Genomic DNA, 24,487 nt, shown 5'->3' with positions numbered 1-24,487 from the left:
TGCTTTACATTAGCCTTAATGTGAACTAAATAAAATATGTAAACCACCTCACGACTTACACTTCATAGCAGGAAAAAAGTAAAAGATAAATCTCTTCTCAGATTACCAGCATCTCAATATCGGAACATATTGTCCGCTTTCTCTTATTTCAGCCTCCTTTGCCAAGTTTTCTGGCCAAGTACTTGTTCTCTGTTAACAAGTGAAACCCGTATCTACTCGTTTAAATAATGAGAGGAACAAGCAGGGTTTACAACCAAGTGGTTTTGGTGTATTAATAGAAAGGCGATCGCTTGGGTGTGGTTATCACTAACTTAACTAAGACTGAAACTCATCTCCCTCAGTTTTAGTGGGCGTGTGACGGCTTGATGTAAAACGCCCCATGAACATTTGTGCGGAGGCGAAATGGAGTTTTAGTAGTCTTCTGTTGTAGTCTGCTTTTTTGATGCATGGTCTATTAGTTGTGGAAAAACCTGATGGGGAATCTTTTGTTTGTATGCTAATAGTTCCTCCGTTGGCGGATCAGCCTTTTGTCCACGCACAGGTTTATAGGGACAATGCACCCGCTGACGTTTATCCCAGTGTGAGGATTGCACCGCTATATTTTTACCTCCAAACTCTTGAGATACAGAAGTCCTGCCATGAGTTGTCTGGATGTTATGTATCATCAGACTTATGGAGCCCATCAGTACTTGCCGGCGACATCGGCGGCTTACAAGGCTGCGTATTACCGTCGCCAGCAGAAACAGCAGGTAAGTCACTGGCTCATTGCTGATCATGATAAACCGCATTGAATTTAGAAGGTGGTTTGTGATCGATGCTTTTAAAAGAAACCTATCTTCCTCTTTCTTTACGTCGTCTATCAACTTCGCGCAGTTGTCTTGTTTTGCGCTGCGTTTTTACGCAGATTTAACAGAACAGAGACCCCCGCCCTTTATGTTTTTCTTAGATATTTATTATTTGCCAACTGAAGGAATGTGCTAACTAAAGCTTCTTTTTTTAAAGTGTGCAATTGTAATCATACAAGAAACTGTGACTGGGCTGTGTGAGCGTATAAAACTGGGTGCCTTAGCAGATCCACCAGCTGAATAGTAAACCTCGGGTGATTTATGGATGAAAGCGCTTGGATCGCTGAAATCTGATAGCCGATTTGAAAATGTACGAATGGAATACATATCCGAACATATTTTGTATTATTTTTCTTTACCTAAATAATTATCTAGTGTTAGTAATATACTGTACGGCAGTTGTTTCCTCACAATTTAACAGTACAGTAGCGTCAAGCGAGTATTCCACATAAAACAATGCTAGTTAACAAAAAGACAACTTCCAAATGTATGTTTAATTGGTGTATTTCGGTCTTAATGGTGCAAAAGGACTGTGAAACAAGGCAGAAATAATGAGAACAGGTGTACGTGAGACAAAATGAAAAAAATTAATTGCATTCTTCTAGAACCGTAACTTTCTCAGCGCGGAAAAAAACATAACAGGAAACATATTGTTAGTGTTTTTATTTCCCAGAATGCTGTGGCGTAAATGATGGAGTAATATAAGTATGAGAGTTTATACACCAAATGTATGATGAAATACTTTGATTCTTTGTGGCTCAGGGAGAAATAAAAGTTATAATTTATATATTACAGAGGGATGCCCCCCACACTTGTGATGTCACTGCCCTGATGTCACTCTCCCCCGCCATATCTTTACAGAAGAAACTCTGCTTCTACAGAAAGATGCAGGACTCTCTGGAAGTAACAGTGGAGGGAAAAGAGCAAAAAGAGGAGCGTGGCAGGGAGAGGGCGGGTGGAGAAAGGGAGCCTGCAAAGGAGGCTCCACCCGCAGAGGCTGAGTACCTGAGCTCCAGGTGCGTCCTCTTCACCTATTTCCACGGAGACATCAGTGACGTGGTGGATGAGCATTTCTCCCGCGCTCTGAGCCAGTTCAGCGCCTTTACTGAGGACAGGAAAGGCAGCCAGACCCCCTTAGGAGGACGCTGGAAAGGTGAGTAATATAACCCCATAACCATCATGACTTTCAGTTTCTGTGGCAAGAATCTATTGAAATGATATGATAGAAATTTTTTTTGTCTTTCTCTTGTGTGAAGTACAACCCAGAAAATGTATTTTGAACATACGCAGGCCTAGCTTATGGATCGGAAAGTTCTTTTGCTTAAGAATGTCATTTCTGTGTAGGTCTTCGTGGAGGCCGCGTGGGAATTATTCAGGCGATGACTCAGCATGCTTGTGTTGCAGATGGACCATCTCTCCCTGCAGGTCCCTGCACCGGATTCCCGTCGTCCCTGTGGAGCAGCAGTTACCCCCCACAGAGCAGTCCCTGTGTCCCCTCCGTCCATCCCGATATCCCCCCAGGCGCCGCTTTCCATTCTGGGGAACCCAGCACATGGGCTGGGCACAGTCTCCACCAGCCTGGCCTGCCTGCCTCAGCCACCCTGTCAGAGTCTTGGCACTATGCCCTGGGGGGCCAAGGAGGCACGAGTTACCCTCATGTGCATGAGGTGTACCCCCACGTTCACGCCCATCACCCGCATCCGCACGCCCATCACATGCTCCACCACACCCACAACCCAGCCCTGGACCCCCGTTTCAACCCACTGTTGCTCACCAGCGTGCGTCCAGCCTGCAACTCTGCCCCGCACTGTGAGGGGACCAAGACTGTCCCAGAGACAGGCAGCGGTCCTGCACACAGCTGGCCCAGTTCATTCCATGGGTCTCTGGACATCGTTGATCCAGGTGGGTGGTGAGTCACAACCACTTCCTAGAAAGTCATCTGTCCAACAAGTCTACTATTAGTCTTCTTCCTTTGCTAACCAATCAGAATACATGTTAAGAAGTTTTAAATAATCTAAACTGAATATAACTCCTGTCTTATTCCCTTTCTACCTGCAGTCGTGGATCCGGAGAAAGGAAAGCCTTCTGTTTGGTTCTGAGATGAAGGTGGTGAGTGAAGCCTTCTAACAGACAGTTTCCTGCGCTAAGACAGCGAGCGTGATGAATTCCCTGGGAATTCTTTCCGGAAAAGAAACTGTCTCCTTAGGTTCATGCACAGCGGCGTCTATCAAGAACATTAAAGTTTTACCAAAGCCAAAAGACTTGCCTTACGTGGGATTTTTGATGAGATTTACAAAGTGGTATGTTGCCAAAGAGAGAAGGTTCTCTCAGGAAGGACATCTTTGTGACAGGACCTGGATTCTAAGGTATACTTTTCTTTTTTAAAACCTGTTATGATTTTGATTTGAATTTTATTTTGAATTGTTGTGAGTCCATGTACACCCCGATAGTTCTGTTTAAAGAACTGATATTGTTTGTGCACTACAGCTCAGCCTATTAGAGATGTTATATTGCTGGAAAATCCCTTTAACTAACAGTATCATATTTTGTTTAACATAGAGTATAATATCATCCTTAGTGGTTTGTTAACTGCTTGGACGCAGTTGGTGGTTAATTTCTTGGGCTTTCATTTTCTTTCATCGTTTACGTGTGTACCATGAATATTTGCCTTTATGGTGCAAGTTGGTGTAGCCATTGATGTGAATTTATAAATTGCTAAGTTCTATTGGCAAATACTCATTAGTTCCCTTTGCATGAAAAAAAAAAGTGTAATTGCAATATTAAATATTTTAATGTGAATCAGATGTGCATTGGAAATATACTGTTGACTCAAAATCAAACTTTTCTCTCAATGCAACTTTAGTATTTTTAACGATTGACTGCCCCCCCCCCCCCGCCCCCATCGGATTGGAAAATCACGGAAATACCTGTAACCCTTACACTTCATTTGATGGATGCTCTTTGTTTCCTGCTTGTGGACCCAAGCAGTTGGGAGAAGGATGTGTGCATGTTCTACACAAAACAATTGACTCCATTTATATAACTATATGTATATTACTATAGTTATAGCTGGTTTGTATCAACACTAAACAGCCCTATTTAAATTCCACATAATTGACATAACTTATTATGTATTCAGTAAGCAGTGTTCCGTCCCACTCATATCCTGACCTCTTCATAGTGTTTCTCGCTGTAACAAGGAAATATGAGCATTTCAGTCATTGCAGATACTAATGCTGTGCATTAAAATTAGTTGTTTTCATAGTTTTGTATATTATTCACAGGCGCGTTTATGTCATTTGCAAGTTCAGCGTCCCGGCAGCCATATTAATAAATTATTATACTGCGTCAATGAAAATCTGCTTTACTTCTCTGGCAGTCAGATTCTACCCAGTGTTTATGAAAATGAATGCTGGAACCTTATCCGACAGGGAATGAAGAAAGAGCCGGCTTCAAATGTGTGATTCTTACATAAGAAGAAGTTCGTTAATATGTTTCTCAAATAACAGGAAACGTGCTCTTCGAAAGTCGGTGCGGGGCAGATTTACTGACTAAGCAGGAAGTGGTCCTCTGAGAGGGCTAGTAAACACATACCAACAGCATAAGCAGAGACCTTTTTTGATGGTTGCCATGGGAGCTGATGGGAGCTGGGGGAGGAATTGTGGGAGGCAACTTATAAATGCTGGTTTGCCCGTACGGAGGCCCAGAGCATGCTGGGAGCATGTGCCGTGTGCTGAAATTGAGTATCATCTTGGAATACTGCATCTTTTGGGTTGGGAGTCTCTGTGCCTGAAATTTTCCCCATTCCTAAAATGACTCAGAGCTCCAAAAGATCTTCAGCCTGCCCTCCCACCTCCGGGTCTGATCAGCATCCTAGAGTCCAAGGCATCCAAAAAGATCCCACTGCCTACAAGTACGGCACACGGATGGAATGTACTGGTCATCGTTTAAGGTCTCGGAAAAATAGTTCTTGCATTCCCAGTCACTGACTATCTGTTAGAAAAAAGTTTAATTCTCTGTCGCCCGTCCATAACCCGCTGGTAAAGAACAGAGGCTTTTCCTGACCTCTCTTGGTTTGTAAAAATGTCATACAGTAGATCTTATTTTCAGCACATTATCCTGTACATCACACCACTTCTGAGACCTGGATATCTCCCTCCTCGTGTGCCTTGTATGTTTTCATTTCCTATAGTGTTCCTCAGTAATGATGTCATTGTCCTTTCTGTTTTTTATCATTTTGATTCGTTGCCTGTGTATAGTGAGGTGTAAATGTTTTATTGTTGAATAAAAGTAAAAATAAACTATTTATCATGAATAATTAAGATGGCTGCTTTTGCTTTACATATCACAGACATTCTCTCATATTTCATATTAATATTTCTCATAACTCCTATTAATATCTGAAAACTTTATCTTCATGGTAACTGCTAGGTTATGAGTAAAATTAAATTCCCCGTTATCTTCCTGACACAGACTTAATCATCCCTGCCATCCCAATGGATGGATGGGTGTTGTAACAATGTTCTGTGATTCACACCTGGATGATCTTCAGTGGGGGACATCAGCAACAGGGACTCATCAGCAAATACTGTAGCTATTGTTGTCTTTCAGGAAGTCCTAATTGGTCAAGTGATTTATGAGGACCAGTCAGCCGCACCATCTCTGTTCTGATAACCATATGTCATGCTGGATGGAAAAGGCTCTTTCGTGGGCATACATAAAATTTAGAATCTAGAGTGCCCTTCGTTGGTGTAGAATGTGTACATATTTTACTTGTGGTAAATGGAAACCTATGGACAGTTAGTATTTTAATGATCTACTTCCGCCACGCATGATTGTACAAGGGACACTAAAAAGAGACACCAAAAAGGTTTTGCTGGAGGCAAAATAAAATTATGCAGTATAATAATTATGCATGGAAAAGTTAGAATTTGCAACAAAAAAAATATATTAACATTTCAAAGTTTTAAAGGCACCTGCTAGTGACACATAAGTCAAGGAAGTGGATGTTTCCGGTTCATCACTGTTTTATATTCCCCCCATACTGTGTCAGAGCTGCTGGCAGAGAGTGTAGGCAGCAGCAAACCCCTGCTCACGCCCCCCCCACACCCCCCACCCCATCTCCCGGCACGCTCCCCAGACCCCATTCATCCTTCAGGAAACCAACCATTGGAAAAGTGGAACTCCTGCCTAGAGCATGAGAATCAAAGGCCTGGGCTTGTAACCCTGTGATTAGCATGTACTGCACTCATGTGCTAATGGAGCAGGTCTCCCGCGGGTCCCTTTCAGACATGCCACAGCCACATCCCACTCAGTATACAGCTTTCTCTCTGCAGAACGTAGCTGATGTGCTTCAGGGTACCGAGCAGCAAGGCCATCGATTTCTAATGAGCAGAACGCGCACAAACCTGGCTTATCCGCCAGGTTAAGTATCAGTTTAAATATTTATGTTTACACTTTTTGTAAATACACTGCGATGGATTTTTAGGTGGCATGCTAGCACCCAAAGTCCAGGTTATTACTTTCAAGCATTAGTATGTGCAGAGGTTTGACTTTATAATGTTTGGTCTAATTAAGCAGCCCCATTTAAAGCCTGAATCCGTGCGTGCATTTCCTCATCTTTAAATACGTTTTTCTTTACGTTTGTAGAAAAGCTTAATAACTCACTAATGCTGAAGGTTCACTTCTTCTTTGATCTATACAGATGTGGACCAAAGTGAGCGTACAGGACAAAGGCTCCATCTCATTCTCCACAGGGAGCCAAACTCTTCGTGCACAAGCCAGAGCCAATTTCACTTTCCAAGTCCCTTTATTGCCTGTGACCAACACTTCCAGTCTGGGGTCCCGGCTGCCAAATGTTCAGTTCCGTCATAATCACCGTTTATGAAGCATCCTGGTATACAAAAGTTTTGAGTAAAACATTCTACTCAGCCACTACATAATGCACACAATCTTTCAAATTATGCACCTGTATATACTAAATAATTTCAAATCGCACAAGTCACTATACATTTAACCAGACTTGATCAAACAAAGGTGGACTCAGATGAACATGTCACAGCCAGGAACACTACAGAATGACTGTTTTCTTCTGTATAAGGTCTAAGTATTAGCATGATCTAATGAGTGAAGTATAGCTTGCATGTGAGCACTGGAGAACAAGCACATGAATGCTATGGCCCTTTGACTGACCAACAAAAGCCCTACATCGCAATGAAAGCTCCTCGAGGTGGGAGTGCAGCAAACGGACGAGATCACAAATAAACAGGAGTTGTAGACAAAATAAGCTGGAGGCTCAGCCTTTAGTCAAAAATAGTTCTCAGTTAACAGATTTCAATATCGACATGACCAGATTGGTCAACCACCAAATTATTCAGTGCTCTGCAGCCAGTAAACAATGCAGCTTACCTGGCTCAAAGTACAAATGTTCCGAACGGCCGAACATTATGAACTTGAAATGTTCGTAAGTCGTAAGTCCGTAAATTCGTAAGTCGTTTTAAGGATATACGCAAGTACATCCTTCAGCGAGCGCTGATGTCACATACCGACACCATATCGAATCTAGGAATTATCTGACTTTATGGATTTGGTTACTCTTCTGGGGGAAGGGAAGCAGACAGGGTGGGGACCGGTGAGGAAAGGGCACAGAGGTTCGTAATATAAACTGGTCTTTACAGAGGAAGTCCTACAACATTACACTTGTAGGCAGCATACAGGATCAATAAGTATCACTTCAAGGCCAAGCTAACCTAGCCTTTGCCGTCTATCTTTAAATTCTCTGCATAGTGCGCTGGATAGACTTCTCTCTTCTCTAATGGCAATTAAAAGTAAATTAAAAGTAGCCTCCTGCTACTATTTGGATATTAATGGTGTACATCTGTCTGGCCAATCTGCACGTGACTTTAATGAAGTGTATTTTTTGATTGGTGGTTTCATAGAATGAGTAAATAAATTATAAATTACAGTTGAGATTCTAGACTTTCTCGGGGCAGACATTAAATTTCAGCTCACCATGTCTCAGTAGTGACAGAGTGAAGCATAGAGGTTATCTCGATATTTTAGTAGTTAAAGCCACATTAATGGTATGTCGGTTTCAGTCAGCATGGGGTTTTAAACCACATGCAAAAACCCACTGGAAAAGCATTCATTACTTCACATATAAGATTTTACAACCGTCTTAAAATGAAGCACAGCCTGCCAAATATACTGACTCAGCAGATATTACATAATGGCTGCAGGATACGCAGGACTAGCACTTCAGATTCTTCAAATCTAAAGCAGACCGCAAATAAATCCACGCAACTAGCATGGAGTTACTCAAAATAAGCATTGCGATGTTTGGTTACATTAAACCAAAGGCATTGTGGTCCATCTTTCAGACATGGCAGGTGTTTATGTGTTGCAGAACAGCTCGGGAGATGCACATTTGCATTGCATTGCTAATTTGGGTCCCGCCAACACTCATGTAAATGGTAGTAAAATATACAGTTAAAGACACGGACTATGGTAATACTGATGAATGTTTATGATGTGCTGTAAGACTATCCCCCAAACATTGCACACTAATCCACCTTCACTCACCCAGCCCACCCAGTAACTAATGAGGGCATGTGCTTCTTTTAACTGACGCTTCTCTCCAGTTCACCACTGTATAATGTGATCACAATGGCTCTACCAGATTTTCACCAGTATAGCATACGTTACTTTTGCATGAAATTCAGAATTTTTTAAAGAATAGCAGGCAGCAGTGTTATCTATGAAATTACTGAATACAGCTTCTCCCCGGGTTATGATGGGATTACGTTCCGATAAACCTATCAGACAAAAATATCGTAAGGCGAAAATATCTTAAGGCGAAAATGCATTTTATTACAACACAAACCACTAACAAACCCTAACAAACATCATAGCCTAGCCTACCTTAAACATGCTTAGAACACTTACATCAGCCTACAGTTGAGCAAAATCATTAACACAAATTCTTGTTAGTGTTGAATTTATTGAGTAATGTACTGAAACAGAAAACATTTATTGATCGTAAAGTCGAAATATTGTAACACAGACCATCATAACCTGGGGAGCGTCTGTATTTTGCCTTTTTTTTTAATAAGCGTATAATATAATTTTATAGATGTATGTATATATTTTTACCCACTTATTTCATGGTCCTCATGATGGACTGGCATTCTGTCCAGGATGTAGCCCTACCTTGGCTCCCCATGAACTTGTTCAGGATGGGCAGGTGGAAGGCGGGTACATGCGTGACTGTCACAGTGGTTCCCCGCAGTCCGCTTTTGCCCCTTCCGGTCCCTCTTCAGTTTCGCCTGCTGTCTGTCCTCAGGTGACCGAAGACGGACCCTTGGGTAGCAGATTGGATTACATTGGATTAAACATGACGTTTATGCGGTGCATAGGGCAGTTTCCGAGGCCCGCGGTGGTAACCAATGAATAAAGGAGGATATGTTTACAGACGGAATTCCACACAGCGGTCCGTTGAGAAACAGAGGAATTCGAGGGCACTGACTATTCCAAAGTTTTTCCTTAATCTTTGTGCTACAGAGATTGGCATGCACATCATCACCCCCACCACAGCGTTCTGCTGCCCTCCAAGCACAAAGCCCATGCTTAAAGGGCATGAACTACTATCCAAAAAGACCACGACAAATCAGACTAGGATCTGGTCTGACTGTGTGATACATGCCCTTATTGTTCCCATTTCCTGCTCTACAGTGTATGTGCACAGTACAAAAAACTTACATCATACTTGCAAATTCAGAGAAAGCATGATCAAAGTACCCTGTTCTACTTGAGATTCACGACTTAGGTTCAAAATAAGTTCTATTCTCCAAACTGCCTGGAGCTCCTTGACAAAGGACTCCTAATAGAACCCACCTTGGACTCAAAATAGTATGGTTATAGGACACCGCTATGTCTAATAAACTAAACAATCATGTCATCATAATCTCTATTATTTACAAGCAAGGATACCATGATAATGCCTGTTATGTGGGTACTAAAAGGGTTCCACGAGTGACATCACCTGTAGTGAGGGTCTGCTGGGTCAGCCTTTCTGGTAACTTGAAATGTCCAGATCAAAGAATTAAAGATTTTGTGATGTGCTTGAGAAACGCAGATCAAACTGAAATGCAATGTCTCTGATCGGAGGGTGCAACGCATGTTACTTCACCTAAAATGATCAGACCGATTTAGGCTTTTACAGGATAATGTGATGGAAGTGTGAGATGTCCTCCAGCTTCTGTCCATATTTCAGACAATTCAATATGTGCCCTATCTTCAGATGACAAGCAATAAAAGCTACACCAAGTTCACAATCAGCAGCAAAGCAGTAGTTCCTCAGTCTATGGTTCTGCTCTTGATGTTAGAGGTACATTTTTTAAGGCTTAGGAAGTCCACTGAGCTGGATATATGAACGACAATTAGAGAAGCTGCCAAGAAAAGGGTCTGGATTTGGTCAGAACCACAGCAGAGGAAGATATGAGCAGGCCTCATTTCAGTCATAATACCAACATAAATGTTCTCATTCCATCCTCTAATCAGTGCCCCATTTGATTATTTGACAAATGAGATTGATCATTTGCCCTCGCTTTGCATGAGCCGGTGGACAAGTCACACCAAAGGCAGATGCAGGGATCTAACATCATGGCTCATTAATGCACGAATGCATCAATACCCCCGCAGTGACAAACCGTCTGACTCCAGCCGAGATGCAACAGGTCTTGTTGCCAATCCTACAGGACTAACAAAGGTGTGGTTTTTATTAACGGCACAAACACGGGATCTGTTCTACATATGAGATCGATCAGTCGTTTACTGAATAAACGTGGCTTTGGAGAAGACCTTTCGGTAAGGAGAACAAGCAACGCTTCTTTTTCTCACTAGCTGTGTCTCCGTCTCTCCACAAAGTATCAGTCATGCAGATTCCTGTTAGGTAATGCGAGCTGAGCGACCAGCCAGGGGCTGAAACAACAGAGTGCTCCTGTGCATTTCTGGCATTCCTCTCCACTTTAATAAGAGATTAGCGGGCGCGCTCCACCTGTTCAGGAGGCTCAGGCCCTGGCAGCGGGTACCACATCTGCTTTGGTCATGTGACCGCGGCACTGCCACAAAGCGCACTCCCCACGCACTCGCCAGAACCCCCCCCCTCCCCAACCACTCACAATGAGATCACTGTGCTCTGGCTCTAGTTGACAGGAGAAGTGGGGGTAAATGTGTTATGGGGGGCGGGGGTGGGTTGGCCATTGAAACGAGAGATCCGTTTTTTTGCCAAAGGAAAGTAAACAAGTAGCATTGCACAACGTCTGTCTTTAGGTCGAATTTGTAGGTAAGTTGGGAAAATAATAATAAAAACATAATAGGGCTGGCATGGTGGTGCAGTGGTTAGCACTGTTGCCTCACATGGGACCCAGGTTCGAGTCTCCCCCTGGATTACATGTGTGTGGAGTTTGCACAGTTCTCCCCATGTCATCATGGGGTTTTTCTCCAGGTTTTCCCCCCACAGTTCAAAGACGTATTTGGAATTGCTAAATTGCCCATAGGTGTGTATGTGTGAGTGAATGGTGTGTGAGTGTGCCCTGTGATGGGCTGCCCCCCCATTCTGCATTGTTCCCTGCCTTGTGCCCATAGCTTCTGGGATAGGCTCCAGACCCCCCACAACCCTGAAGGATAAGCTGTTTGGAAAATGGATGGATGAATAATAATATTATACAGTAATAATAAAAGTAACTACATACTGTACCTTGAGCCACTGAAGCCGCACAATGTTTTTACAACCGTCACAAAGCAGCGCTTGCATTCGTTATTGCGAACTATTGTATTTAACCTGAATTTTTAATACAACAGGATATATGACAGTCCGTTCGTAAGTATGAGTTGTCCGTAAGTCGGACGTTCTCAACCCAGGGACTGCCTGTATTACGATTCTTTGTCGTCTGTAGCACATGCCTTTCTCCAATCATATTATTTCAAACAACTGATCATTCACTCAGTCAATGTTGGTAAAGTTTGGCAGCTCTCTACCAGCGACTCCTGGTTACAAGCTATGTTTCTCAACTACGGTAACTATCGATAACTACAGTATATCAAAGGGACAGTCAACCTCTGCAGGAGACCACTTGTGGTGCCAACACAGACCAGAGTACAATACAAACTACTTCCACACATTGTAGCAGGCCTTTTCAATGATTCCTTCCTACATCACAAATCAAATGTTTTTCACTAGCAATCCACCACAGCAGAGGAATGTACGGGGAGGGAGTGTGTTTTGATTGTTACCTGCATATGGAACAGACTACTATCACCAATTGACTAAAAGAGCTCACTGCGGGAAATACCAGAGGTATGAAATTGGGTGAATCTCAAGATGCGTACTTAACGATACTTGTGTTCTTGTGCACCTGTTTTATGTCATCTTCTATTGCCAAAGACCAGTTCCAATACTAATATCACAAGTACAAAGGACGGTAAAAATCCCCGGATGCTGCTCTTGCTCTGGTCCAAATATCAAGGATACATAAGTTGCACCCTCGGCAAACAAGACTGATCTCGTGATTCATTGCACCACAAGTTCATTCTTGGAAGGCAAGCTAGCAAGACCGGTCTTGCCGAGACCACAAGTTCAGTCTTTGTGTTCTTGTTGTTGAGATTCACCTCAGGGTCTCATGAGCAGATTTGGGATTCTAACCCAACGAGACCAATAAGAACAGCACTAATGATGTGATGCTGCGAGAGATGCACAGAGAGATGGAGCCAGATACGTGCGCCATTAGGAGCTACTACAACCACCATTCTTAATTTTTCTCAATGCACCAAGAGGGTCTTCTGACTTGTCCGCCTAATCATCAACGTCCCAGCCACTTCAGGTTTGATCCGCAGGCAGGACCTGCGGATCTGTGATGGTGTTGAGGGAAGGGCGGCGAGGTCTCCATCCCTTGCTCCTCTTGACATTTATGCTTCCCGCTCTTTCGTCAGCACTCGGCTGGGTCTCTGGAGACTCACTTAATGGCCATAGCGGGAATGGAGTGGGCTTTAGAGACGTGCATTGAGACCCTCTCGCAGCACCACCCCCCATATCTGCCCCCCGCCCCCCCACCCACGCACTGCACCCCAGTCACTATGTTCCCAACTGTAATGCGTACACAATGTACTTGCATGTTGTTTATGCTCGAACTGGCATGTTTCACCGGTCTGCATTAGCGCTGGGTACTTGTGGTCAAGATGCTCCCAAAAATCGCAGAGTGCTCTCACATATTCCTTTACTTGACAGGAGCAGCATGCTCTGGGTACAAAGCCGGTTTTTCAGACAGCTCGGATGTCTGCGGCACATTAGCTGGGAACATCTATGAGCACGGCTGGCTCTGAAAGGATAAAACTGACTGACCAGATCCAACACTGGTTCCTACGGTATTCTTTTTAGGAACACTAATTAACATCCATAACCAGATACGTTTGTGTTTAAATTCAACTCAAATTAGAGAGTTTGCATATTTGATTACATATGGATTCACAGATTCACCCACAAAGGTGCTGTACCCCAAATCTCTCCTACCTTAATAAATCCAGCCATAACTAAACTGAGTGATAGCACACCCAAATTTGCATACGCAGAACTATCCATAGCAAACCTCTCAGGATTTGAACAAACCCATTCTGATTCTGTTCTGACTGCGAGACCCTTAGGCTTTGATTGGCAGAGATCTAACCCCAGCCTGGTTGTGTCGTTAATCAGAAGAAAGCCACATATACAAGATTGCTTATTAATAATCTGTACTACTTAATTAATACATCACTCAATGCATACAGTCTGTGGTTTTCCATTCACGAGTTATATGTTTATAATTCATCTCCTGTGTCACAGTAAGTTGTTCTGGCAGCCAGGCTATGCAATTATTCTCTTCAAAAAATGAGGGTAATTAATGTTAGGTTCTTCCACTAAATCCACTAGATACTTTGTCCTACAGCCAGCCTGTAATGGTAATGGCAGGTCCTATAGGTCATTCCCCGTATTCCTGAGCTGTCCATCTCACTGCATGTTGTCTGCACAGGAATGTGACCCATGTCAAACATGCCTGCTGCGGGGAATTCCCTGCATTCAGGGGCTACATTCAGCTGAAAGCTTATACCTGCAATGGCGGGAATGTCACTCCTGGTAGCAGGGATATAGTTTAGGCAGTGACCCGCAGTTCTAAAGGAGCTTCGGCTGGGTCTGGGTGAGTCCCAGCATCCTGCCATCCAGCGCCACCTGTGCCTGACGTCACAAAAGGCACCATGGGAAGGCGAACGTGACGGGAGGCGGCGCCTCACAGATGTAAAATGTCTTCTTGTCAGCCACCCTCTGAAACATCTGTCAATCAGCCCGGGCCAGAAGCCAGGAAGGGAGGGGTGGCCAGAGCGCGGGTGTGGAGCGGGGGGGGGTTGGGGCACAGCTGCCAGTCGGAGCCCCCGCCGCTCCGAAGTCCTGCACCGCAGGGGACCCGATCCGAGGCAGCCCCGCACCGAGAGCCCCAGGGTAAGCTGTGACATCCTCTCAGTGGGTAACCCTGGGCCAAAACAAACAAAGCCATGGAGTCTCCAACGCCAAAGAAAAAAAGGCTCCTGATGTAATGAATCAAGCTAGACAGCTGGACAATAGTGAGAGCAGCGGTGGATAATGGAATTAGCCTCCAATTTGTATCACTTCCCCCAAGGATTGACTTGTTTTATCTAGTTAGCCCCTTTTTTCTCCCTTTTGGAACACACTGTACCCTTTAATGCCCCGAGAGCGATAAGCAGGAGAAAGCCCTTGTTATCCTGCTCTGCTCTCAAAGAGATTACAATCTTAGCTGTCGCGCAGCTCAGCGTGGCGTTCGGACGTCACATGTCGCTTCTCAGTGCCGACTGGACAGAGCCTCAGAAGCTGTCATTCCATCAAGTCTCACATCTCCCAGTGAGGGGTGGGGGGGGGGGGGGGGGGGTGGTAGAGTCACCTATCCACCAGGGCTGGAGGTTGGTCCGGGCGCTGCCAGAAGCACCCTCCCCTTAAAGGTGTTCCCCCCCCCCCCGTACGAATTCTCGGTACCAGCTGGGGGCCGACGTGTCCGACAAAAAGTGGCCGGGGGTGGGGGGAAAAGTGGGGGGAAAAAAAAAAGAACGCAAGGATGAATGAGAGGAAGGACAGTGGATTATGCCTTATGGGACACTGATGTGGAATGCAGGGGTGATAAAGAGCCTTGGCGGGTTGCTTCTGCTCGCCTGATGCCTCAATGGCGTCTTTGACAGCTGAGAGAAGGGCGCCTTTGTGCAGGCCAGGCACTGACACCACACAATGTTGTGAATGCTCCACATTGCTGCCATTCCGGCTCACGCTTTCCTCTGCTCTCCCGGCTTATCAAGAATTCTTCTTTCTTTCTGGCCTTCCATTCTTCGGGAGTGTGTGAGCATTGTGCTGGCTGGCCAAGACATTTGAGGCGAATGCTTTCCCAGAGCCTCTGAAGTCAACTTTCGGGTGTAGGGCAAAACGCGCCATTTTTTCAATTAGAAAATCCGGCCCATTCAAATGACTTATTTGACTAGTATATTGAGATGTATTTCTTTTTAACTATTCAGATAATTCTGTAAATAGGATACCTTGCATGACAAAGGGTTAGATGTGATACTGGTATTTTTGTAATGAACAAACAAAACTCTCTAATGTTCAACAGAAATATTGTTTAGAACATTTAAAATTTATCATTTAGAAGTAACTCGGTAGGCCTTTATCAAGGTGACTTCTTAGGGAGTAATTCTCAAGGGTAACCTTCGTGTAGACAATGATTCCATAACAAACGATTAAATGGTGCACAAAGCTTAACCTTAGAAGCCAAGATCCGGAAGGTCTAGGTCCTGCAGGTTTTAAAGAATGAATTTTAATGGGTTTCTGGTGTTTCCAATGTCAAGCAGGTACAACCATTTTAGTGTGGAGGTCACCAAAAACAGCAATTCAAGGAACGACCTCCCCTAAGCAATTAAGTTCTGAGGCTCAATAAAGTTCAGCAATTGGGTACTGCTGCTCTTGGTCTTGTTCAGAGAAGCACAGAATGAGCTCAGAGATAAAATTCTGGAGACCTGCTTATGTATAACAGGGTAAAACATTTTATAAGACCTTTTTAAATGTCAGACTTTTTCAAGCTGTACGATCTCAGCACAATGTGTTTGTATGTGCACTGGCTAAATGAATGAACATCTCATGTCCGTGATTGTGCCTCAGCTTATGATTGCCTATTTTGCAGCGTAATTGAAATTCAATTCCAGGATGATCTTCTTTACAAGATTTTGCAGGAACACAATCATGGATAAGCATTTCTTTTCTTCCTGGGTAGAAGCAGCAGCTGCTGCACTTCTGCCACTACATGGTCCGTCTCCAGCTCCATCTCCCCGGCTCTCCATTAATTCACATAATGTTTCTGTACCGTTCAATTTGTATCTGTATAGAGGCCTCCTGCATGGTGTAATAGAAGGGCTCCGCGCTGAGAGACCGAGTTCCATTCCAATAACCAGGTCGTTAAGTGAGATGGTTGCCAAATGAAAATCGCAGTAGCCTAGGCGTGACCGCGACTGTGCTTACGACTTTCTACACTCAGCTTTCTACACTCAATTTCTTCTATCCTCTATGAAGTGGACATTTTTAACATTTTGTACATTTTACTTCAAAGATCTCTCTCAGTCCGGTGTACACTGGCACTCAAGTGAACAGAAACTGAATGACAAATTTGCAAATTTGCAAATGGTTACTAACTGAGGTAGTCGCTAAATGATAAGAGGTTGTAATTCAGGTTACAACAGGGTTCTGTACATAATCCAGCTTACAGCTCCATGAAGGAAGGTTTGGCCCGCTAGCTAACGCGGTTGCCTTGCACCTTTAGACTTTGGGCTTTGAATACAAACTCCACTGTGTGTGTAGAGTTTGCATGTCATCCCCAAGTCACACTGGGTTTTCCCTGCAGTCCAAAGCTGTTTGGCTAGTTGGTGTCTCCAATGGGAGTGATGCCACCATTAGGTCCCCGAAGAAGGCCTTGAACCCGCAGTTGCTCCAGGGATTGTATGTTGCTTAGGATAAAAGCATCTGCTAAATGAATGTAATGTACATTGTCCATAGTGTATGATTTTATATGTTCCCTGTGATGGACTGGCACCCCATAAAGGTTACAGGCCAGCCCAGTGGCCCATACTGCCTGGAATAGGATCCAGGCCTCTCTGTTTATTACCGATATGCTTTAATTATGTCTGTGTGACAATCATTCAGGAGTTTCCAGTCTCTCAGTTTATGAATCGTGGTTTTTGATGCTGGAATGACAGGAAGCACTGACATCCTCTTTACTGACCCCACATTCTGATAATCCTTTTGATGATTATTATGTATAATGTATATTGTAACATATTGTGCTATCACTATAGCAGTTTAAATTTCACCTCAAGCAGAAATGCTGTCCTTATGTGCTTGAAGATTAGATATTAATCAAACAAGATTGTTTGGTTATGGGAATACCGTAAAGATATACTGACTGGTTGCCGTCCACAAGCCGAGTTTGAAAACCACTGGCGTGTAGAATCTCTATATCAGACACTCCTGAAAGAAAAGTAGCCTGAGGAAAACAGCACAGTGTCTAAAATAATCTAACCCTTACTTATGTAGCAGGGACTTGTATTCAAAGTGACATACAGTTGAGAATGCAGGATCAGACGGTAACCGGAGCTTAAGGATCTTGTTTAGAGGCCCAATGTTGACACCATTCAGTCAACCCTGGGATTCAAAGCAGCGATCCCTGAGCCACACAGCATAAGATAGCATCAGCACCCGTGACACACATTCACTCTCAGAAAAAAAGGGTTCCAGTTTGTACCTTTGCTTGTCACTAGGGCAGTACCCTCAAGGGTGGGCAAGTTTTACCCTTAGCTGTAGGTAACTGTACCTTTTAAGGGGCACATTAATGTTGTTTGTACCTTGGGGTCCATTTCTGTACCTTGAAAGAAACACAAATGTAAGGTACAGCCCCGGGGACAAGCAAAGGTACAAACTGGTACCTTTTTTATGAGAGTGTTTGCCAAGTCAATTTGATGTTAAATCACTGGCTCTCTGACTGTCTTCATCATGTCTGATGACTCCTAATCCGCATCCAGCAAGGCAATATTACCAGGGTGGAATTAAGTGGCTTTGCTGCCTTTTACCAAGCAGGGGACAAACTTATGGTCAAACATGCAAAAAGGCAAAGCAGACATACCCACAGGTATGACACATACAGACAAAGCAGCAGCATACTGCCAGACACACAAAAAAAGGTACGACATAACACAGAGGTACAAACAAAACAGATTTTCAGCTAAAGATATATTTATATATAGAAAAACCAAAGATGCAAAAATTCCTGCAAATGCACAGAGATACCATACATCACGGGGTGAGTAGATACCAGAGACAAAAGCCAAAAACATACACACAAGTGCAACATGTGTGAGCACATTCACACACACCAATAAATACTACAAACAGCATGCTTACGCACAGATAACACTCAGTAACTAACAGCAAGTCCATTTAGGACGAACAACATGGACATCACACACTGCTACTGCTGTACCGTTAGACTTCTACTTATTTAATGTTTCCTGGCAGCTGGCATGTGCGGGATAGAGGAATTGTATAATATAGCATAATAGTAGTATAATCCTTTATTGGCCATCGCACAAGCACAGTTCGGGAACATTGGAATGCTACCCCAACTTGTTCTTCATAGCTCGGGTGTCACAGTGCAGGGTCAAGCATCGTGAAAAGCAAAGGGGAACGGGGCTTTGGTGGCCATTGCATCTCAATTATGGAGCTCTCTTCCCAACTTTATCAAGGAATCAGGAAGGAACAGTATAAAACCAGACAAAAAAATTCACTTTTATGCTATAGCCTTTGGTGACCTTCAATGGCAAGGCTGCTGGTGGCCCTTGACAACACGCCTGTGTTTTTGTTAAGCTCCTGGATTTTCTTTTAAATTGTGTTTTTCTTTTTAATTGTATTTTATGGTACGTTTCACTGTTTTTAATTTGTTACGTTCTAGTTTTATTTCATTTCCTATGTTGCTTATTGAGAAGCACTTCGGCTACAGCAATGCCAGGGCTGTTTTAAACATGCAACAACCATGCAGTGCACTTGGAGCTGAGGGTTGAGGGCCTTGCTCAAGGGCCTACAGCCATGTGACTGTTCAGTCAAAGCTTGAACTTGCAACCTTTCCGATCACGGAGCCTCGTGCCCCCCTCGGATTGGTAGATGAGATGCCTCTGTGTTGCTCTAAGGATCATGCGAAGTTCCCACCTTCAGCAAGATACACCTGCAATGTTTTCCTCTCCGATGACATAGACTAATATTCGAAGATTACAGGGATTAGACCTTGGCTGTTTAGGTGCCCATGGAGCTGGTCTGTAACCAATCCTCCCTAATCAGATTTATCACACACCGCCACAAGAACAACGTTACTGAATTCGATGCTCTCCTGCCCGCCTGCACATTCGTTCGGTGTGCTTCTCAGAATAATGAGGCACGAAGGAGTGTTTATTTGATGTAATACAAATAACAGGAAAAACGAAGGCATTTTCCAAAAGGGGGGGGGGGGCATGAACGGAGATGAATAAAGAGATTACGCAGCGGGGTGAAACCGTAAGCCCACTTCTGGCTTGTTAGGCACTTCAGATGCTTTTTTTCTTCATTTTGATTTTAGCATCATTCGGATAAGAAGAATCACATCTACAGATCCATTAGCTACTCTCACTGCACTAACCAATATAAAAGTAGGACAAGATCTGGGGAATTCACGGAGGAATAAAAAGCAGTAATAATAATGCAAAAATAAATAATGTAAAAATTATGTCAAAAGATTTAGAATATATCGTTGCTGTCCAACGAAAACCACCAATATCCAAATATCTGTTATTTCGAGAGCATGAAAAAACACATTTTCTCAAAAACTGCTCCACAATATATACCTCAAAACAACAAATAACACCCTTAGCGTCGCAAATAGGACCCTCTCTTTACACAACTGTCAGTTAAAACAGTTTCATGTCTTAAATGGACTTAAATGTGGATTGATATCAGCGAGACCAATATGTCAGCATCAGCAAAATATAAACTAATCTCTCTTTACCTTCACAATTAACAATGATATTAACTAGATATCTAGCTATCAATGTTAAATTGTTAAAATTAGCAATATAAAGTATTCCTTACAAATGACTATTGTCACGTTTTCGCTGAACGCGGGTAATCGCTCGGGCAGGCAACAGGCAGAAGCAGGCAAGGCAGGTGGAATCAGGGAAACCGGGGATTTATTGAAGGGTAAGGGCAGGACGGAGACTAGCACTGACATTCACAAACATCAATGACGGACAAGGGATACATGCAAGACTTGGACTTAAATAAACAGGACTGATCAAAATAACTAGACACAGCTGGGTACGACCAGGGAAGCACACGTGGATAATCAGGGGGCGTGGCACACACGAGGAGCGGACGAGCCGGGCATGACAACCATCATGAATACAAATATTAATTAGAAACATAAATACTAGTCAAATAAATGCTAAAATTTGTACCTTTGCTTGTCACTGGGGCTGTACCTACAATTACCTACAGCTGAGGGTATAACAGACCCTTGAGGGTACAGCCCCAGTGACAAGCAAAGGTACAAAATTTTACCTTTTCTGAGTGTGTAGTAAATGTCACAGTCGTCAAAAAGTAGGCATTTTTCATCGGACACCAACGATATGCACGCATCTATGGCTCCAAAACACATCCTGGATTTACATCAGGTCCAGTTAAAGTAATTCAGTGGTCATTCTGAGTGAGGCAAGCAAGGTATGTCCTTTGAGTGTGGCCCAATTATTGTTACATGTGGAGAACTGCGCTAAGATTAGGGTCATCTATATGTAGACTGACACAAAGAAAACGCACCTTTATAACGGACCACAGCAAAGGAGTACTAGTCCTTATTTAACTTTGTGTGCTCCGCGGGCTGGATGCTGAATATGGAGTGAAGCGAGTCAGATCGGCACCCTGCACCCCCCCACCCCCAACAGCAGGCTTGCCGTCCCCTTGGGGCGCCAGGGACCAAGCATATTGACCCCAAGCAGAACCCTTGGCTGTGAACTCCAAATTCCGCAGCATGCAGACAGCCCACAAACTCCGCTTTCAGTTAAAACAGCATCATCCCCCCCCCCCACCACCACCACATCCACTGCCACCCCCCCCCCCCAACACATATGACATTCCCAAAAAAGGCCCTGCAGCCCAAGGCTGCCCTGATTGCGCTGCATGACTCAACTGGCCAGGAATTAGAAGAGTGAGCGCCGCTGTGGGGCCTCATGGAGCAATGCCACAGAGCCCCCATCCAGGCCAGTGTTACAAGGCCCCAGCTAGGCTGGGGCAAACCATTGTTATCATCTCACCCGTAATCGTCCAATTAGCCGCTACCATAAAGAGTGCCAGTCCATCAGTTCCAGATGCCATCCACAGTTTTTCTCATTCATTCACACACACATATCAAATTAAATGGACACCACTAGCAGAAGCTCGAGGTAACAAAAGTCCACTATGCCAATGTGTGTGTCAAGGTGATACAACTGAAGTGCACAGCCAAGACGGGACAAACTCCGATAAGCTCCTCGCTACCTCAGGGAACTCTTACCACTCACCCTCTCTCTCTCTCAGATCCTCTAATAATAATCTCCTCGCTGTTTCACATCCCAGACTTTCCATCATGAGTGACAGGTCCTTCATCGCCATGGCCCCCAAACCATGGAGCTCTCTCCCACAATCTCCCCGTGACTGCTCTTCCTTCTCTTCCTTCCAATCTGAACTACAGACATTTCTCTTCCATGAACATTTCTCTACTGTCTCTTCCTCATTTACTCATTGCTGAATACAGGCATGAATCACGGCCTTCATTTCAGTGTGGGAAATCTCTCATTTACCAAAACTACTCCAAAATCTCTCTCTCATCCTGCAATTTCATATCAACCACTAGAGGGTGCCATCAACAGACTTATACTTAACAATTTCATTCCTGTTCAGGGACTCATTATTTCATACTCATGATATTGCCATAGCAAATTATGCCCTGCTCCTAGCTCTTTATTTAACTTTATGCTTGGCTGTCATCTTCACAATTACTCCAGTGAGACCTTTCTGCAATATGCAAAAAGGAATTTCATTCAGACCACACACAGAGGTGGCGTGAATGATTCTGTAAACTTTATTTCAGATTCAGCTCATAACCTTATTCAGGTGAAAATGGGGCATGTGGGTGTTACAGTAACATCCAAGCCCTCCCACATGCATTGCTACTGTCATTAGCTTCTAGCTTATTTAATGCACATATAAATGCAAACATCCCCCAGGTACTTCATCTTCCTCCCACAGTCCAAAGACATATCATTTAGCTAACTGGTATCTCTAAATTGTCTGCAGAGATTTATATTGCATGCAAGTGTAAATGCCCTGCAATGGACTAGCATCCCATGCAGTGTGCACCCCAGCCTTGTGTCCTACACTGCGTGGGATAATCCCCCCACCCCCATGACCGGGCTAAATGGTTAGAAGTATAAATTATTTATAGAAATACTATAAGAACACTAGCAATGCTCCGGAAATGAAGGCATCCATACTCCATAACCATTTGTCCTATTCAGGGTCACATGGGGTCCAGAGGCTATGGGCACAACCCAGGATGGAGCACCAACCCATCACAGGGCACACTCACACACACACCAGCAGGCCATTTTGGTAACTCCAATTAGCCTCAGCATGCTTTCGGACTGTGGGGGGAAACCCAAGTACCCAGAGGAAACCCCACGATGACACAGGGAGAACATGCAAACTCCACCCAGCCAGAGACTCTAACCCAGGTCCCCGAGGCATGAGGCGACAGGGCTAAGCACTGCTCCACCATGCCAATCAAAACAAACGCAGGATTTCTCACAGTAGACGGACTGATAGAAAACCTCATATAAATAAAAGTAGGAAGAGAGACGACATCAGGCCCCAGCACCAAGGTGATAATTGTAAGAGGGCCTGAAGATGAACAGCTGCATTCTTCCTAAGATGATTGAGCATCATCTGAGTTACACTGCTAATGACGCCCAGACTGAGTGACAATCCCACACTGTCCCCAGCCTGTTTTCCATTCCTGACACAATACATCGTGTACACTGACAATTTATTACTTTTAAATAAACACACGGTGAAAGTGAATTTTAGAAATAAGCCTGATATTCTGACAAAAGCTAATATGCTCCATTATATCTCATCCAAGCTAGTCTCCTCCAACCTGGTTCAGCCTTAATTGTCAGATAATATTGCAGGTCAATAGACAGCACTGGGACTCACTGGATAACAGTACAACTTCAACCCAGTTGGGAATCAAAAGCTACAGCTCTGGAAAAAATTCTGAGACCACTCTATATTAAAAAAAATAATCTGCATTCTTACATCCTGGTTTAATCCTAGTTCTGCTGGCAGAAGGCTACAGTGTGTGCCGAGCTGGTTCCAGTCTTTGCACCTTGCCTGCTAAGCACCATACGTATGTTAGTCTGTGCATGTTCTTGCCACTGTATGCATCAAAATTTCTCACTTGGATCAATCAAATACATCTTAATACTAATACTCCAATTCCCCCTCCCCATACTGAAACCATGCAATAAGCTAGACTGGCATCCACAGTGTTGTGCATGGTATGCATGTGTGTCCTGTGATGATGTTGCATCCTGTTTAAGGTGCGCTACTGCCTTGTGTTGTGTTCTATCCAGCCTTGGAAAGGCTCCCTCTACTAGATCAGCCGTATGGAAGACAGATGGATAGATATGTATAATATGCAATGTATGTAAGGCCAGCTGGGCCACATGCCGGCAGCTACAAGGCTGTGCACCAAAAACAACACAGATCTGGGGCACAGGAGACAGATTAAACAATGGAGAACAGCGTCATTACTTCCCTTATGAAACTCCATACATATTTTAATGAACATTTTATGCTTACATTTTTCAAGTATAGTGAAATGAGCATGCTACTACATACACTCGTACATCATTTAAATTATTACAAATATAAAACTGACTCTTTAGATGCTTCCATGTATCTTTCTAACTGAATGGAAGGGGTTAAGTATTTCTATTTGAAAACAAACCAAAATCCATGTATACAGTATACAAGTATCCATGTATACAAGTGTCCATGTATACAGTATACAAGTGTCCATGTATACAAGTATCCATGTATACAAGTGTCCATGTATACAAGTGTCCATGTATACAAGTGTCCATATATACAAGTGTCCTTGTATACAAGTGTCCATATATACAAGTGTCCATGTATACAAGTGTCCATGTATACAGTATACAAGTGTCCATATATACAAGTGTCCATGTATACAGTATACAAGTGTCCATATATACAAGTGTCCATGTATACAGTATACAAGTGTCCATATATACAAGTGTCCATGTATACAAGTATCCATGTATACAGTATAGAAGTGTCCATGTATACAGTATACAAGTGTCCATATATACAAGTGTCCATATATACAAGTGTCCATGTATACAGTATACAAGTGTCCATGTATACAAGTGCA

The 24,487-nt window shown here is 43.6% G+C and overlaps 1 protein-coding gene across 3 annotated transcripts; it reads left to right on the top strand.

Annotated features, from left to right (window-relative positions):
- Nucleotides 1-280: 280 nt before the first annotated feature.
- vgll3 (vestigial-like family member 3) lies at nucleotides 281-3,701 on the top strand. 3 transcript variants are annotated; one of them, XM_049006330.1, is made up of 4 exons: nucleotides 281-749; nucleotides 1,641-1,998; nucleotides 2,250-2,754; nucleotides 2,904-3,701. In XM_049006330.1, the coding sequence occupies exons 1-4, from the start codon at nucleotides 639-641 to the stop codon at nucleotides 2,947-2,949; spliced, it is 1,020 nt and encodes a 339-aa protein (XP_048862287.1). In that variant the 5' UTR covers nucleotides 281-638; the 3' UTR covers nucleotides 2,950-3,701. The 3 variants fall into 3 exon arrangements, with proteins under 3 accessions (XP_048862287.1, XP_048862288.1, XP_048862289.1); XM_049006331.1 differs by having other exon boundaries at nucleotides 285-749; nucleotides 2,250-2,747; XM_049006332.1 differs by having other exon boundaries at nucleotides 286-749; nucleotides 1,707-1,998.
- The last annotated feature ends 20,786 nt before the right edge of the window (nucleotides 3,702-24,487 follow it).

This window comes from Brienomyrus brachyistius, chromosome 1 (genome assembly GCF_023856365.1).
Source record: "Brienomyrus brachyistius isolate T26 chromosome 1, BBRACH_0.4, whole genome shotgun sequence".
NCBI lineage: Eukaryota > Metazoa > Chordata > Actinopteri > Osteoglossiformes > Mormyridae > Brienomyrus > Brienomyrus brachyistius.
The sequence above is the reverse complement of the archived record's forward strand: the minus strand, read 5'-3'. Positions and strand labels throughout refer to the sequence as shown.